Source organism: Danio rerio, chromosome 10 (genome assembly GCF_052040795.2).
Source record: "Danio rerio strain M-AB ecotype USA chromosome 10, GRCz13ab, whole genome shotgun sequence".
Taxonomy (NCBI): Eukaryota; Metazoa; Chordata; class Actinopteri; order Cypriniformes; family Danionidae; genus Danio; species Danio rerio.
The window spans coordinates 38,926,117-38,941,044 of record NC_141030.1 but is presented as its reverse complement, the minus strand read 5'-3'; the positions used below and the strand labels follow the sequence as shown (position 1 = coordinate 38,941,044).

General features: G+C 34.7%; 2 protein-coding genes across 8 annotated transcripts; one reads left to right on the top strand and one right to left on the bottom strand.

The window, feature by feature from the left end:
* Window positions 1-358: 358 nt before the first annotated feature.
* Window positions 359-6,503, bottom strand: styxl1 (serine/threonine/tyrosine interacting-like 1). Of its 6 annotated transcripts, none has more exons than XM_087269337.1 (10): window positions 6,353-6,503; window positions 6,161-6,273; window positions 5,846-5,907; window positions 4,402-4,501; window positions 4,178-4,311; window positions 3,950-4,095; window positions 3,756-3,853; window positions 3,558-3,670; window positions 1,865-2,030; window positions 359-873 (listed from the first exon to the last, which is right to left on the bottom strand). In XM_087269337.1, exons 2-9 carry the CDS (start codon window positions 6,261-6,263, stop codon window positions 1,899-1,901), a joined length of 888 nt encoding a protein of 295 aa, XP_087125463.1. In that variant the 5' UTR covers window positions 6,264-6,273; window positions 6,353-6,503; the 3' UTR covers window positions 359-873; window positions 1,865-1,898.
* Window positions 6,504-6,646: 143 nt separating this feature from the next.
* On the top strand, window positions 6,647-13,736 carry prr11 (proline rich 11). Of its 2 annotated transcripts, none has more exons than XM_087271126.1 (9): window positions 6,647-6,691; window positions 6,769-6,860; window positions 7,681-7,819; window positions 7,893-8,015; window positions 8,172-8,363; window positions 9,458-9,526; window positions 9,625-9,794; window positions 9,889-9,985; window positions 13,128-13,736. In XM_087271126.1, exons 1-9 carry the CDS (start codon window positions 6,677-6,679, stop codon window positions 13,167-13,169), a joined length of 939 nt encoding a protein of 312 aa, XP_087127252.1. In that variant the 5' UTR covers window positions 6,647-6,676; the 3' UTR covers window positions 13,170-13,736. The 2 variants fall into 2 exon arrangements, with proteins under 2 accessions (XP_087127252.1, XP_087127251.1); XM_087271125.1 differs by having other exon boundaries at window positions 9,458-9,544.
* Window positions 13,737-14,928: the final 1,192 nt, after the last annotated feature.

Below are 14,928 nucleotides of genomic sequence, written 5' to 3'. Positions count from 1 at the left end.
TCAATTCATGTGAATGATAACAACTTAAACTTGTTATTTCTGAAGTTTGTTTTTACTAAATAACAGTTTTTAGCATGACAAAATATTAAAGCTGTTGGTTCAATTGGGCTGAGGACAATGACAATGACAGGATTTTATTAATCACTCTTTTTATCACTTAATTATTCAGAAAATACTAGCAGTCACAAAATAAAACGTTTTCTCACATTTAAGATGTAAATTAAAATGTGTTTTGTTATCATATCTCTTTGTAAAAATCTTTACAATAAAGATATGAATAAAATGACAAAGTCTGGTGTGTGTATGTGCTGCTGAAGTGGAGATTTATAGCTCGTTGTAGGAGGAAAAAAATATTTTTGCCTTTTAAAATATGTATTCTACTGATTTAATGATACCACAGATGCCCAAACTAGGGTTCAAAGTTGGCCCTTGGTAACCTTTTGGCCCACCATCCCATCTGAGAGAGGGAGAATAATGAGCATTTTTTGTGTTTGTTTTATTGTTAAAAGCTAACTGATGAACATTAATTAAATGTTTTAATTAATAGGTGTACATTAATCAGATTTTTTTAAAGGTACATAGTGTCACCTGACAATGCAAAGACTTTGGTGAGTCAATCAAGAGCATATTCTGATTGACTATTCAGCACTGAACTCCACGAGTTATAAACATGATAAATGTTTTATTGCAATAAGTTATCATTTAAATAAGTTATACTGCATTATTTAATACAATTTTAATGTAATATAGTTTGGTATATTTACCTTCAGCTTACGGCTCTCAATGATTTTTGGTTTTTGGCACTTCATACAAAAACGTTTGGCCACCCTTGATCTATACAATCTATATAGAAGATCAGTGACTGATCGAAATCTACAGACACAAATGGAAAAAATGTAATGAAAGAAATGACAGAAATTTAAATTTACAATCCCGTTTCCCATCTATATGCTATACTTCTCAAACTCATAACGTATAACAAGACACTGTCCCTAAACCTACTGCTTAACCAAAATATAACCCGTTTAGTTACATTATATGACCCATTAATTTCTTTGCTAAGTAGACTGTAAGTACACATTGTTAACATATGGCAAATTAAAAGGTGCAACTAAAGAAACACACAAAAGTGTATTTTATACTTGACTTTGAACACAAAAGAAGATATTTTGCTGAAAGCTGGAAACCCGTAACTATTGGCTTCCATATTATTATAGAAATCAATTACAGGTTTTCAGTTTTCTTCAAAATATCTTCTTTTGTGTTCAACAACAGAAAGAAACAGATTAAGGATTGTAAGCACTTGAGTAAACAGTGTGTAATTTTAAATTTTGGGTGAACTATCCCTTTAAGTGGTTAAACCTTTATGGGTTTCTTTTTTGTTTTCTGAATTTTACTTGTTATACGTTTTGATATATTTGCAGAATGAAGTTTACCAAATTTCTTAATGGACCATGATTTTACTTAATATGCTAATGATTTTGGGCATAAATTAAGAGTGGTCCAGAGTGATATATACGGCATAAAGAAATTTAATAAAACATTTTGAAATTTGCCACATTTAACCATTTGAATCCTGCCATGTTATGTTTTTTAATTTTTCAAATGAAATTCATCTGTTATGATTATCAGAGATATAGGGTTGTTGCTAGATCGAATGCGGCTGGAAGTTAACAAGAATTATTTATTTTATTTATTAATTAAATTTTCCATTTATTGTATTTTATTAACGTTTACCCCCAGCCCAACCCTAAACCCAACCATCATAGTAATGTAAAAACAGTATGAGGATGAGGTTTATTTATTAATATGACTTAAAATGATTAATTTTCATATGAAGATCTGATTTTCCATCATCACTGACCATTAAAAATTAGTGGATTTGAATGTACATATTTTCAGTAGTTGGGCTCTGAAGTATCTGTCACCCTTTTCCCAAGAGTCTGAAGTTCCCAGTCAGAAAGTTGTTGCACAAATCCGCGATTTGGCCTCATGTTGGCTTTGCACTGCTGAATATGATTCCATGCTTCCTAAAATATTCAGAAGTGACAAATATCAAGAACTGCTTTAGCCAGTGCTAAATTAAATGACAAGAAAATGATAGAAAATACAAATAATCATCATTTTTAATCTTTATTCTTTGCCACTATTTTTCAAACCACTTGGTGTTATCCATTTTATATGATCACTTACTCTTTCATGTATTTTGTTTTATATATATTAAAATACAAATATGTTGCAATTTCACAAAGATGTCAAATTATTTAACCCATATTTCTATTTAACCTCGTAACTGTCACCCCCACTTTTTGAACAAAGACATAAAAATATGTTTAATTTAAATCATTGCCAATCATGGTGCATAGATTTAAGCTTGGTCTCATTTTAAAGAAGACACTTGTCGGATTATAGCTAAAGTGGAGAAAAAAGGTTATGTGCAAGTTTTTTTTTAAATTGCTGTAGCAAAGTAAAGAGTAAACTCTAATGAATATCCTTGTCAGAAATTAATGAAAAACTGTTTTTTAGTAACATCTATTCCAGGGGTGGCCAACCATGTTCCTGGAGAGCCACCATCCTGCAGATTTCAGTTGCAACCCATATCAAACACACCTGCCTGTAATTATCATGTGGTGTTCAGGTCCTAATTAATTGGTTCAGGTGTGTTTGATATGGGTAGCAACTGAAATCTGCAGGAAGGTGGCTCTCCAGGAACATGGTTGGCCACCCCTGATCTATTCTATCAATACCAGATTTGGAAACTAGACATTTTAATAATTTAAATTATTCATATTTGGTCATGATTGCTTTATGTTTAGACTATAATATTATGCAAATATAATATTATTAATTTATTCATTCACTTATTCATTTTCTTGTCGGCTTAGTCCCTTTATTAATCCGGGGTCGCCAAAGCGGAATGAACCGCCAACTTATCCAGCAAGTTTTTACGCAGCAGATGCCCTTCCAGCCGTAACCCATCTCTGGGAAACATCCACACACACATTCACACACACACTCATATACTATGGACCCTTTAGCCTACCCAATTCACCTGTACCGCATGTCTTTGGACTATGGGGGAAACCGGAGCACCCGGAGGAAACCCACGCGATCGCAGGGAGAACATGCAAACTCCACACAGAAACGCCAACTGAGCTGAGGATCGAACCAGTGACCCAGTGACCTTCTTGCTGTGAGGCAACAGCACTACCTACTGCACCACTGCATCGCCTATAATAATATTATTATTATATATGATTATCATATATAATTGTTATATATAATTATAATGTTATTATATTATATATTATTACTGCAAATGGTCACACAGGTTAAAAGGTGACAATAAATGCATTTTGATTTCCAAATCTTTCTAAATAATAAAAAAATCAACAGTAAATTAAGCATTCAGAAAAAGGGGATCTTTCAAACAATATATAGTTTGTCGTGATTAGATTAGCATTTAATTGCAATATAGTAAAGTAAACCTAAGTGACAGTCACGGAGTTAAATAAGATACTTTCATTGAATACATGCTTTTGACCACAAAATATTACCTTTATTGTGTATTTCAAGTGAGACATAAGATATGCCATTGCAACAGCACAGCATCTGCTTTTCCCAAGAGTAGAGAATACCAAAACTGAAGAGGCATTATTGAGATGTGAATCTGAAATGTTTAAAACACACACACAATCATGTTTAAGGCCTCTGAATTATGTAACCACTGAACCATAAATAATCCAAGTACTTACTAATAAAAACACATATCCTCTCAAACGAAGTAACCAAATCTGCCTCTGCAGAGTCTGCAACTCGGATATGCAGGACAGTGCAGTTTGCCTTTTTAAATCTATTGTGCAAACATTAGTTCATAGGTTAATTTCAAGAGGTTTTTCCAAGGAGTGCTAAAACTGAATGTACATGAATGCATGATGGCTTGACTCACATTAGACTGCAATCATTAGAGACGTTTACAATTGCATTCAACTTCAGATCTTTCAGGACTTTGAGGTTTGTGGCCTGCTTGTAATCTCCCATGTAAAGCTGGCCTGGTAAGATTTCCACAGGATACAGATTCAAGCTTTCTAATTCCTATGGATATAAGTATATTGAACATTAAATATGTTTTACGAACAACAAAACCAACCCATTTATGATTTATTAAAAATAATACCCTGATATTATAAAGAATCTTTTCCGTTCTTAGGAAAGGATAAAGTGCGGAAAACTTCTCGTAGCCCCCAGTAAGAATCTGAATGGGAAATTGGCTGGCTTTTTCTAAGCTGTCTGCACAGTCTATGGCTGGACCTACAGTATAAGGAAAATATACAGTTAGGGGGTTTTTAGAGGTGTACTAGCATTTTAATTCATAACATGTTAGAAAACATAGCAACTTACCTGAGTCTGACAGAGATTGTGTGCCGTTGTCATAAACAATGATGTATCTCATACTTTCAACCTCAACATCCACTGGCATAATAAACTTTCCTTCAAAGTCCTTTGGAATTAACATACAAAAAAAACACACAATGTTTTGGAGTCAGAGACAAGAAGATAGTTTCAAGCACCACAAAAATAATGTTTTCCCCTTCTACACTTGTATATGTCCTGTTTGATTTAATTCTCCAGAGTGAAAACTAAATAATTCAGTGTAAAAATATGTAAATATTCGTATCAGGCATAAGGATTAAAATCAAATACTTAATTATTGTAATTTACATCTTTAAACTTTGTCACTATTCTTTAAACCACTAGGTTTGTCATAAAGATGATTTTAATAATTATTTATACATTCATTCATTTTCTTATTGGCTTAGTCCCTTTATTAATCCGGGGTCGCCACAGTGGTATGAACCGCCAACTTATCCAGCATATGTTTCACGGAGCGGATGCCCTTCCAGCTGCAACATCCTGGGAAACATCCATACACACTCATTCACACTCATACACCACGGACAATTTTAGCTTCACTTATACCACCTGTTTTTGGACTGTGGGGGAAACTGGAGCACCCAGAGGAAACCCACGCGAACAAGGGGAGAACATACAAACTGCATACAGAAGTGTCAACTGACCCATCCGAGGTTCTAACCAGCTACCTTCTTGCAGTGAGGCGATTGTGCTATACTGCGCCACTGTGGTGCCCTTTTTAATAATTATAAATAGAATTTAAAAAAAGTGCAGTGTGATCACTTTTTATTTTTAAAGAACAGGTCAGGATATGTTTTTTTCTTTTCATTTCTACATAACTACATCTGCTACATTGAATCAGCAATAAACACATACAGTTGAAGTCAGAATTATCAGCCCCCCTGAATTATTAGCCCACCTGTTTAATTTTTTTTCAGATTTCTATTAAACGGAGAGAAGATTTTTTTCAAGACATTTCTAAACATATAGGTTTTAATAACTCATATCTACTAACTGATTTATTTTATCTTTGCGAGAAAAAAAATAGCTTAAAGGGGCTAATAATTTTGTCCTTAAATCGGCTTTTAAAAATTATAAACTGCTTTCATTCTAGCCGAAATAAAACAAATAAGACTTTCTCCAGGGGAAAAAATATTATCAGACATACTGTGAAAATTTCCTTGCTCTGTTGAACATAATTTGGGAAATATTTAAAAATAAATTAATTAATAAAATGGGGGCTAATGATTCTGACTTCAACTGTATATTTACAGCGTATTTTTACAGGTATTTCAAACAATAAAGTAGCCACTTTACTTGCATTTAATATGCTTATATTATATGCTTTTAAGGTCACTTTTGTAAATTAAATTTAATCACAAATTGTGAAATTTCTATAAAGCATAAACTTTGTAATGAAAATGAAACATACCCATTTTGCATTTCTGGCAGTGATGATGTGGCTAAAATTATATGATTCTTCAACGCGGGCATCTGAGGAGATAATTCTACAATTATTTATTTATTTTTTAAACAACAGCAAATATACAATTTAAACATGACATCCAAAAAAATACAAATGTAACTAATAACATAAAGTAAATTAAAATATAAATTACACAAAATAAATAAAGATACAATTATTATCTTGATTATCATTAATATTAATTTAATATGTCATGCAATCAGTGTCAAACATGCGATATGCAGTAGTTAGTAAATAACAGAGTAACTTATTATTTCCTACCAATCAGACAAAGGTAGTTGCTTTCTGCAAGTCTTGGAAAATTAGTATATTGATTGAGAAGGTTGAACAGACTTGTTGCCTCACAGAGAACCTTTCCAGCCATTAGTTAAAGCCTGGGCACAAAATAATGGCTGATTGTTTACTAAAAGCGACAAAAGCCACTCTTTGGATAAGAAAACTAAATAATTAAACGTAGTTTCTGTTCTTACATATTCAAATTAAAACCGTTATTAAACCAATTAGACTAATTTGTTGCTAATATTTACGCTCAAACAGCAGCACAGCAGCATGTAGTTGATTATTTACGCTGCTGCTATGGTAAAATTCAACTACCGCAGTGATTGGACAAAAGTATTCTGACAGACCTTTTCCATCTTTCCCAACCAATCCGAAATCGTTAAACCGACATTGAACCAATCAAATTGTACGCACCGCCCTTTTTTACGATAGCCCTACTCCAATTGGAGGAAAGCAATAAGGAACTATATTCAAAATCAGGCATACAGCTGTCGGCATATGGGTGGATACAGGGTATGTTGTCATTGTTAATTACCTAAATCGATGTTTATAAAAGATGAAGCGTTAAACGGTGTGTAATTTGTTTTAAGGGCCTCGGCTGTGCCTATCAGCGGCGAAGAAAGAGAAATGGCAGCAGTCGACGCTGGGCCTTAAAGAGTAAGATGGCACCAACGGCCCCTGAGTGAGTTTCTGCAAAACACAGTGTGGATTTACAGTGTTTTATTGTACAAAGAGTATGGGTTATAATTGATGGTCAATGTATTGTTTAGATGTAATTTGATATTGTAAACTCGTAACATACTGTTTGCTGAACGTGTTAAAAATATTTTCTATTTAACGTACTTGGGGAGAAAAACTGAAACTTTTAGCATGCATGCTGTCAGTTGCCTTGTTAAATGTTGTACACTGATTATGCAATGGCAAATAAACCCTATTTATGCCCTTGTTTAGAAAAAGTAATGATAAAGTTGATCAAAAATTGAACATTCAGTTCATCATTTTATTTAGGAGATGCATGGTTATTGTTTGTTTCAGATCAGCCAAATTTAAGTGCAAGTATATTTCCCGGTGCAAAATGCCATGCCAAAACATTTTACACACAATAAAATACAAAGCAGACAGTATGCATTTAAAAAAATGAGATAAATTTGGTTTTATATTCGCACATTCGTTCAGTGACAATTTGTGACATGCTTCCTATATTGTTTACCATGGTACTTTGAATATATTGAGGTGAAGTTGTTTATATATTAACACCTATATATCACAGTGTAAAAAAATGTGTGTGTATATATATATATATATATATATATATATATATATATATATATATATATATATATAATGATTTTCTATTTAAATGAACTAAGGTAATTGCAATTATTAGACTAAATTTATTGTTAGCACAAAATTCATGATTGTGACAGGCCTGTAAATGGGGTTTGTGTAAGCTAAATGTGTTATTCTAGACCAACTTTTATTTTTTGTGATCTTTCTCCCAGTCCAGACAGCAAAACAAAGGTGGTCGGTATGGGGGAAATGAGCATTCAAACCACTAAACGGTCTTCACCACTAAGTATTACAGCTCTGTTGTCTGCATTCAGAAGTGTTGTGCAAAAATGCAGGAGGACAATTTACCAAGTAAGTTTTTTTTTCCATTGATTCATGCCTAAAATAAAAGAAGCTTTCTGATTACTGACCTTTTTTTGTTTAGACTTGTAGAGGATTCTTTAATGTCTTCCTCTTCTGGAGAGGCTATGCAGAAAGAGTGGAGTCCCTTCACCAAAAAGTAGATGAGCTTCAGAGGGAATTGGCTCTATTGCATTCAACCTTGAAGGTTAGTACCACAAACGCATATGCACACTAAAATAAATATGCATAAACGTTATGTATCCTTGTGGTTAAAAACCTTTGCTGTACTTTGCTTTTTTATTTTGTCATTTAATAAACAAAACTCCAGTGCTCGTAATATTCATACAGTGTTACTCTTTAGCTGTCTCAAGAAGCCAAGACTTCAGATGGTCAGTGGGAAATGCCTGATGGTGTTCGTCCACTTGTCTCCCCTCCACCTCCTCCTCCTCCTCCTCCACCACCACCTCCTCTTCCTCCTCCACAAATTTTAGTCACCCTTCCTCCAAAAGTGGCCTCGTTTTCCAAGAAAACTGCACAAGCTAACTCTCTGAAGGTAATTGGCTGTTTCTACTGTCATTTACAACCTAATTAGAAAGGATTTTTTTTATAAAATGGCTATTTTTCATCTGTAGACCAGTTCAGTTTAAATCAGTTAAAGGGGAAAGTCTTTGTTTTTTAAAAATGTTATCATAGGTTGCCATGTCTCATAAAATCTGATTCCTTTATTAAATATTTAATTTCAAATATAAACTAGATCACGCATCCACATTGAAGCTTTAGGTGGGACTAATGATTTCCACCCAAGTAATAATCTTCTCCTCGCTAATAAAGTAGCGAAGGCGAAATTTTTTTATTTTTTTACCTTGTTTGTCAATGATATTTTGTGTTCTGGTACACCAAAAATAGCCGTTTCAACACTAGGTTTTATTTCTATATTAAACATTACATTACATTTTGACAATCTTAGTATCGGTTGAGTGTCCAAGATTTCCTTGATGTCGCATATTAGGATTTTTTCACACCGTCAAAGTGTCCAGTTTAGCATGGTTGATCAGTGCTGATGACAGTTCTTTGAATTTTTTTTTTTTGTAGCAGTTGAAGCAGCTAACCAAACTTTACAAACCTTTGCATTAACAGACAGATTTTTTGGTTAACATATGTAACGGAGGCCAGCTAGTAAGTGCTGTGCAAGTAAAACCTCACTCCTCTGACCTCTAAAGGTGCTCTAACGACAAACGCTAGAGGCCATGGTCTTTAGCCTCCTTGGTAGAGCAACCGACTCCCATGCAGAAGGTCACCGGCTCAATCCCAGCTCGGAGCGGGTTGGGTGGCGTAGGACCGACGGGGTTACATTGGTGCCGTGACCCGGATGGGAGTGAGGTTTTATGGGGGTGAGTGTAACGGAGACCAGCTAGTAGGTGCTGTGCAGGTAAACCTCACTCCTCTGATCTCTAGGTGCTCTAGCGACCGTTGCTAGAGGCCATGGTCTTTAGCCTCCTTGTTAGAGGCTAAAGGAAGGTTGCCAGTTCGATCTCAGCTCGGAGCGGGTTGGGTGGCGTAGGACCGGCGGGGTTACACATACAAGTTATGGAGGTTTTTTTTTTTTATTATTATTATTATTTAACAATTGCACACGTCTTCTAATAGGAGAAGCAAAATGGCCCCGTTGCAGTGACTCTTCGAGATCTTCAAGCTGTACAACTACGAAAAGTGACTGTAAGCCAAAAAACTCTGGTGAGGGAAAGATTGTTTTTAAGTTGTCCACTGAATCCTGCACTGGGTAGATGTTTATGATGTTTGTTTTTCATTTGCAGATGTCTCCAGAGAAAAGACGATCACCGTTGGTCACACTTGCAGATTTGCAGAAAGTTAAATTGCGACGCTCCAATTCTGACCTTCCCTTAAAGCTTAGGTCAAGCCTGAGGACACCAACCAAAAACGGCATGAGTCTTCGGGTACCACTAAGAAAAGTGAACTTAACCAGGTAAGATTTCCTTTATTTAATTTTGCTGGAATTTACCAGACATGCCTAAAGCCTGTGTGTGAAGATTAATAATTGTCCTGTTATGATCTCTCAGAAGTCCTGGTGGCACACCACGGTGTAACAAAGAGAACAATGTGACTGATTCAAGCCTGGATCCAAGCATGACCAAAGGGTTGGGAAACAAGTACCTGGTATGTAACCTTATATCAAGAGTCACCAAACTTGTTCCTGGAGGGACGATGTCCTGCAGATTTTAGCTCCAACCCTTATCAAACACGCCTAAATACGCTAATCAAGGTCTTACCAGGTATACTTGAAACATCCAGGCAGGTGTGTTGGGGCAAAATGGAGCTAAACCTTGCAGGGACACCGGCCCTCCAGAACCCCTGCATTATACCATAAAATAAATACTGGAATTTTAGGATTTAATTTTCACTTGTTATTAGGGCTCTGTTTACACCAGGCAATGGCGCTTTCAGTGATCTGATTGTAAATGTTCAGCCAAGATGCATAACCATTTTTAACTGGTGTTAACATGCATTTAAATGTGTTTCCTATGACCGCTTTTGCTGAGACTCTTCCCTTCATTTGTCAACCTTTCATCTACTCTTCTTCATGGCTGACTTCAGTTCAGTTTTCACCAGGTCAATCATATTATTAAATTAATGACAATAAACATGACAAGTACTAAAAAGTGCAAAGTTGACTGATATTAGCTTTCCACAAGTTTGTATGAGACTTGCAGAGTTTAGTTTAGTTAGTTTAAACTTTTTTGTCCGTTCTGCTTGACACAGAAAGGAAATTTGTCCTCAACACTGGATTTAGGACAACAATTACAAACATACAACAACGACACAATAACACTCATCAAGACAAAAACATAAGTTAAAAGTTTAAAAACCAAATTTGCCCCGTGCACAATACTGCAAATCATTCTTGGCGACCACCTCATTCACTACAAACATTAATCCGATTTAGAACTACAACTGCCATTGGGATAAATGACTTTTTATAAGCATTTCTTTGTACTTTAGGAATTCTAAACCTGCGTCCTGATGGTAGCAATTCAAATGCTGAGTGATGGGGATGTGTATTATCTTTAAAAATCACAACTGCTCTTTTTTTCCATAAAGGAGTCAAATAAAATCTGCAATGAATGCTGTTTGTGACCAGTTATCTTATTTGCCTGATTGATAATTTGCGCTAATTTCTTCTTCTGTTTAAGTGTTGTTACCAAACCATGAAACAATATTATATGTGAGAACACTCTCTATCAGTGATCTATATGCCAAGTTTAAAGTCTGTGTACTAACATTAAAACTTCTCAATTTGCGGAGGAGATAGAGGCGCTGACTTGCTTTCTTATAAACCGCCTCTACATTACTATTAAAATTCAGTTTATTGTCAATAATTGTGCATAAATACTTAAAATTTGAAACCTGCTCTACTATTTGTTCGTTTATGGTGACTGGTTTAAAGAGTCCAGTATCTACTCTTCTTGTTTGACTCCCCAGACATAACTCTTTTGTTTTCCCAATATTTAGGTGTAATTAACTTTTTCAGTTAATAAGTGATTTATTAGTTTTTTTTTATCTGATGCAAAGAAATCTCAGTTTGTGCTACAAAAAATAAACAATGTAAAAATCAAAGCTAAGAATAACACCGTCTTTTGGGTGTTGTTGCACACCAGATGCACCACAGTGCACTATGCATTCTAGAATTGTAAACCTAGATTTCTGTGGTATGCACATCGGCGCTGCAGTTCGGTGGCTTTCTGCTGCACCCAGCTTCAGCTCAAAGACCTGCCAAAGCCATAAAGCACCATCTGCATAGTTTCAAATTAAATAACATTATATGCTAGTAAATGCATTAAGGTTTCATTAGATAATGTATTTACTAGCATATAATGTTAAGTGTGACCATATACTCAGTTTAAACTGAAATATAAATTACACAGGGTGTTTAATTCTGTCATCACCCAGGCTAGCAAATCTTAGCTAAATAAATAATATTGCTACATGTAACAAGTTCCCTAAACAACAGATACAATAAAACTAAAGCATACTTAACAGTGCAGATTCTTTTCATTGAGTAGCTTTACGAACTCTGCTATTTTTGATAAACAAAATTAATAAATTATGCATTTAGAATGTGCAACTCTTCCAGTTGTCATATGCCCGACCAGTGTGCGACACCCCCCCCCCCTCCCTAGTTTGTTTACATTTTTAAATAAATGAATTTTATTTGTATTAATTTTTTGATTTGTTCATTATTTGATGATATTGATGTCTCGTGTCTTGAAATAAGTATTGTGAATCATATCAAATATTGATTTTTGGATTGTTACATGCCTAGTGTTCCTTCTCCTTTTTTATAGCTAGCAGAGAAAACATTGTGGATGCTACTAATATTATGATTTTGTAATCCGTGTGATTTGGTACAACACTATGAATGTGCGCGCTTTCACACAAAAATTACCATAATTTACAACATGAAAGCAATCCGTTTTAGATGCCTCTGGAAGTGATCTAAAGGACACAAATACAAATTTTATCCTCTTTCTAAACTATTAGACCATTTTTATAATGAATACACATTGATGGATGGTTTTTAACCCTCCATTTTAAGTCATTTAATAAAATATTGAAGGGGTGGCATGATGGCTCAGTGGTTAGCACCGTCGCCTCTCAGCACGAAGGTCACTGGTTCAAGTCCCTGCTGGACCAGTTGGCATTTCTGTGTGGAGTTTGCATGTTCTTCCCGTGTTGGCGTGGGTTTCTTCTGGGTGCTCCAGTTTTCCCCACAGTCCAAAGACATGCGCTATAGGTGATTTGAGTAAACTAAAATGGCTGTTGGGTGTTTCACAGTACTGGAAGGTTATCAGCTGTGTAAAACATGCTGGATAAGTTGGCATTCCGCTGTGGTGACCCCTGATGAATAAAGGGACTAAGCCAAAGGAAAATGAATGAATGATAACAAATATTGAATTGAAAAATCATGTTTAACTTTTTAATATACAGTTTTTGTGAATTTTATGAAAATTTGTTTCTGTATTATTTCTTATTGAAATATGAAGTTTTCCAAGTTGTTCTTATCATGTAATGTTTTTTTATGAATATTTGTCTTGCTATAAAATAGCCATAAATTGCTGATATAGCAATAAATAAATCTTCTTTCTAGCTATTTTTAGTGTTGTCAACTTATGAATGTATTTAAAAAAAAAACGCATCTTAATAGCAGGTGTGAATTGTGCACATGTTACACTCAGAGCTTCATTTTATCACAGTATAAATCACAAATTGATCTTATTTCTATTTGTGTTCAACTTTACAGAATTCTCTGACAAAAGGACTGTCACCATTCAAGTGTGCCTAAAGAAAAAATGAACTATATTGTTACTGCACATTGTGCTCGCATGGTTAGTATTGTCTTGTTTTTGAGTGTTTTTACATGTTTACTGTGACCTGCTAATAGCTTCCATTGGTTCTCATACTGTCATGTTGCTATAGTATTTTTTTTTTTAGTGACAGGACGGTATTTTGTTACTTGCTGCTGCTGTTTTTGTCTTATTGCATGTGAAATGTGCTACTTTTTTCTTTTTTTTAATCTGAATTTTTAAGCCGTGCTTACAAGCGTAAAGAAAATGCACTGTATAAATACTGAATGTACAAAAGCATGAGCATATGCATGGTTCTCTGTATAATTATGCAGTTTATTGTCACTGTTACCTAAAATGATCCTGGATTTGTGAACCGAACCCACTGTACAATATAGTACATGATGCTTTGTGTTGAGACAAGATCCAAAAACCCAGTACTGTTGGTGCTTTATGTCTTGATGTTTTATTTTAAGGGTCTTATGCAATATCTCTCTAAAGCCACAATTATTTGTATGCAAAAGTATTGCAGTAATGGAAAACGTTTAATAAATATTGGACCTATACATATTGTGTGTGCATCTTTTTGGGTTACAAATGAGTGGATTTAGGCAAGGCAAGTTTATTTATATAGTAAGTTTCATACACCATGGTAATTCAAAGTGCTTTACATAAACCAGAATAAATGTGTAATATGGAATAAAATGATTAAAAACAGATTAAAATGTGCTAAAACGGGTTATAAAAGAATTTAAAAAAAGTAAAAACAATAGTGTGATCTGTCGGACGTAGCACAGTCAGTGCTCATTCAGTAAAGGCACAGCTTAACAGATGTGTTTTCAGTCTTGATTTGAATGTGCCTAATGTTGGAGCACATCTGATCGTTTCTGGAAGCTGATTCCAGCAGTGAGGGGTGTAGTGTTTTTTTTTTGTTTGTTTTTTTTCCCTCCCCTGCTTTGACTGAACTCACTGAGTTTCTAATTTACTTGATCCTAATGATGTGACTGATCTGTGTGGTTTGTATTCAGTGAGCATATCTGTAATGGATTGAGGTTCTAGGCCATTTAGTGATTTATAGACAAGTAATGATACTTTAAAGTCTATTCTGAATGTAACTGGGAGCCAGTCTAGAGACCTGAGGACAGGTGTGATGTGCTCTGATTCAGAATCCTGGCAGCAGCATTCTTGATGAGCTGCAACTGTCTGTCTGCCTTTTTGGAAAGGCCCGTAAGGAGGATGTTACAGTAATCCACCCTGCTGCTGATAAAAGCATGAACAAGTTTCTCTAAGTCCTTAATGGGAACAAAGCATCAAATTCTTTAAATGGACAATGTTTTATTTCTGGCACATGTTTTGCTTTATACTAATATATTAGATTATATTTATTTATTTATTGTTACATTTTACATTAATTGACTACCTGTTGTTTCTATTAGCTTTTTTTACTATCTTCTTTTTCTAATTTGAGTTGGCTGGATTGTGTGTGTTTGTGTGTGTGTGCCAACATACCCTCAACCCATCCAAGATACATAAGCTTATATATAAGATATATAAGCTGCATCTCCATCAATGAATATGTCAGCTTTTTCAAATTTCGTTATGACAGTACATGATGCCCAAGTTTTAAAGCTCAGAAAAGCAAATACAAAATAAAAGTAATCCACATGACTCTAATGGGTTAATTACTGTCTTCTAAAGTCAAGTGATTGTGTAAAAAAAAAAAAAAAGATGAATGGATGTCCTTTTGGGGGATTCAGA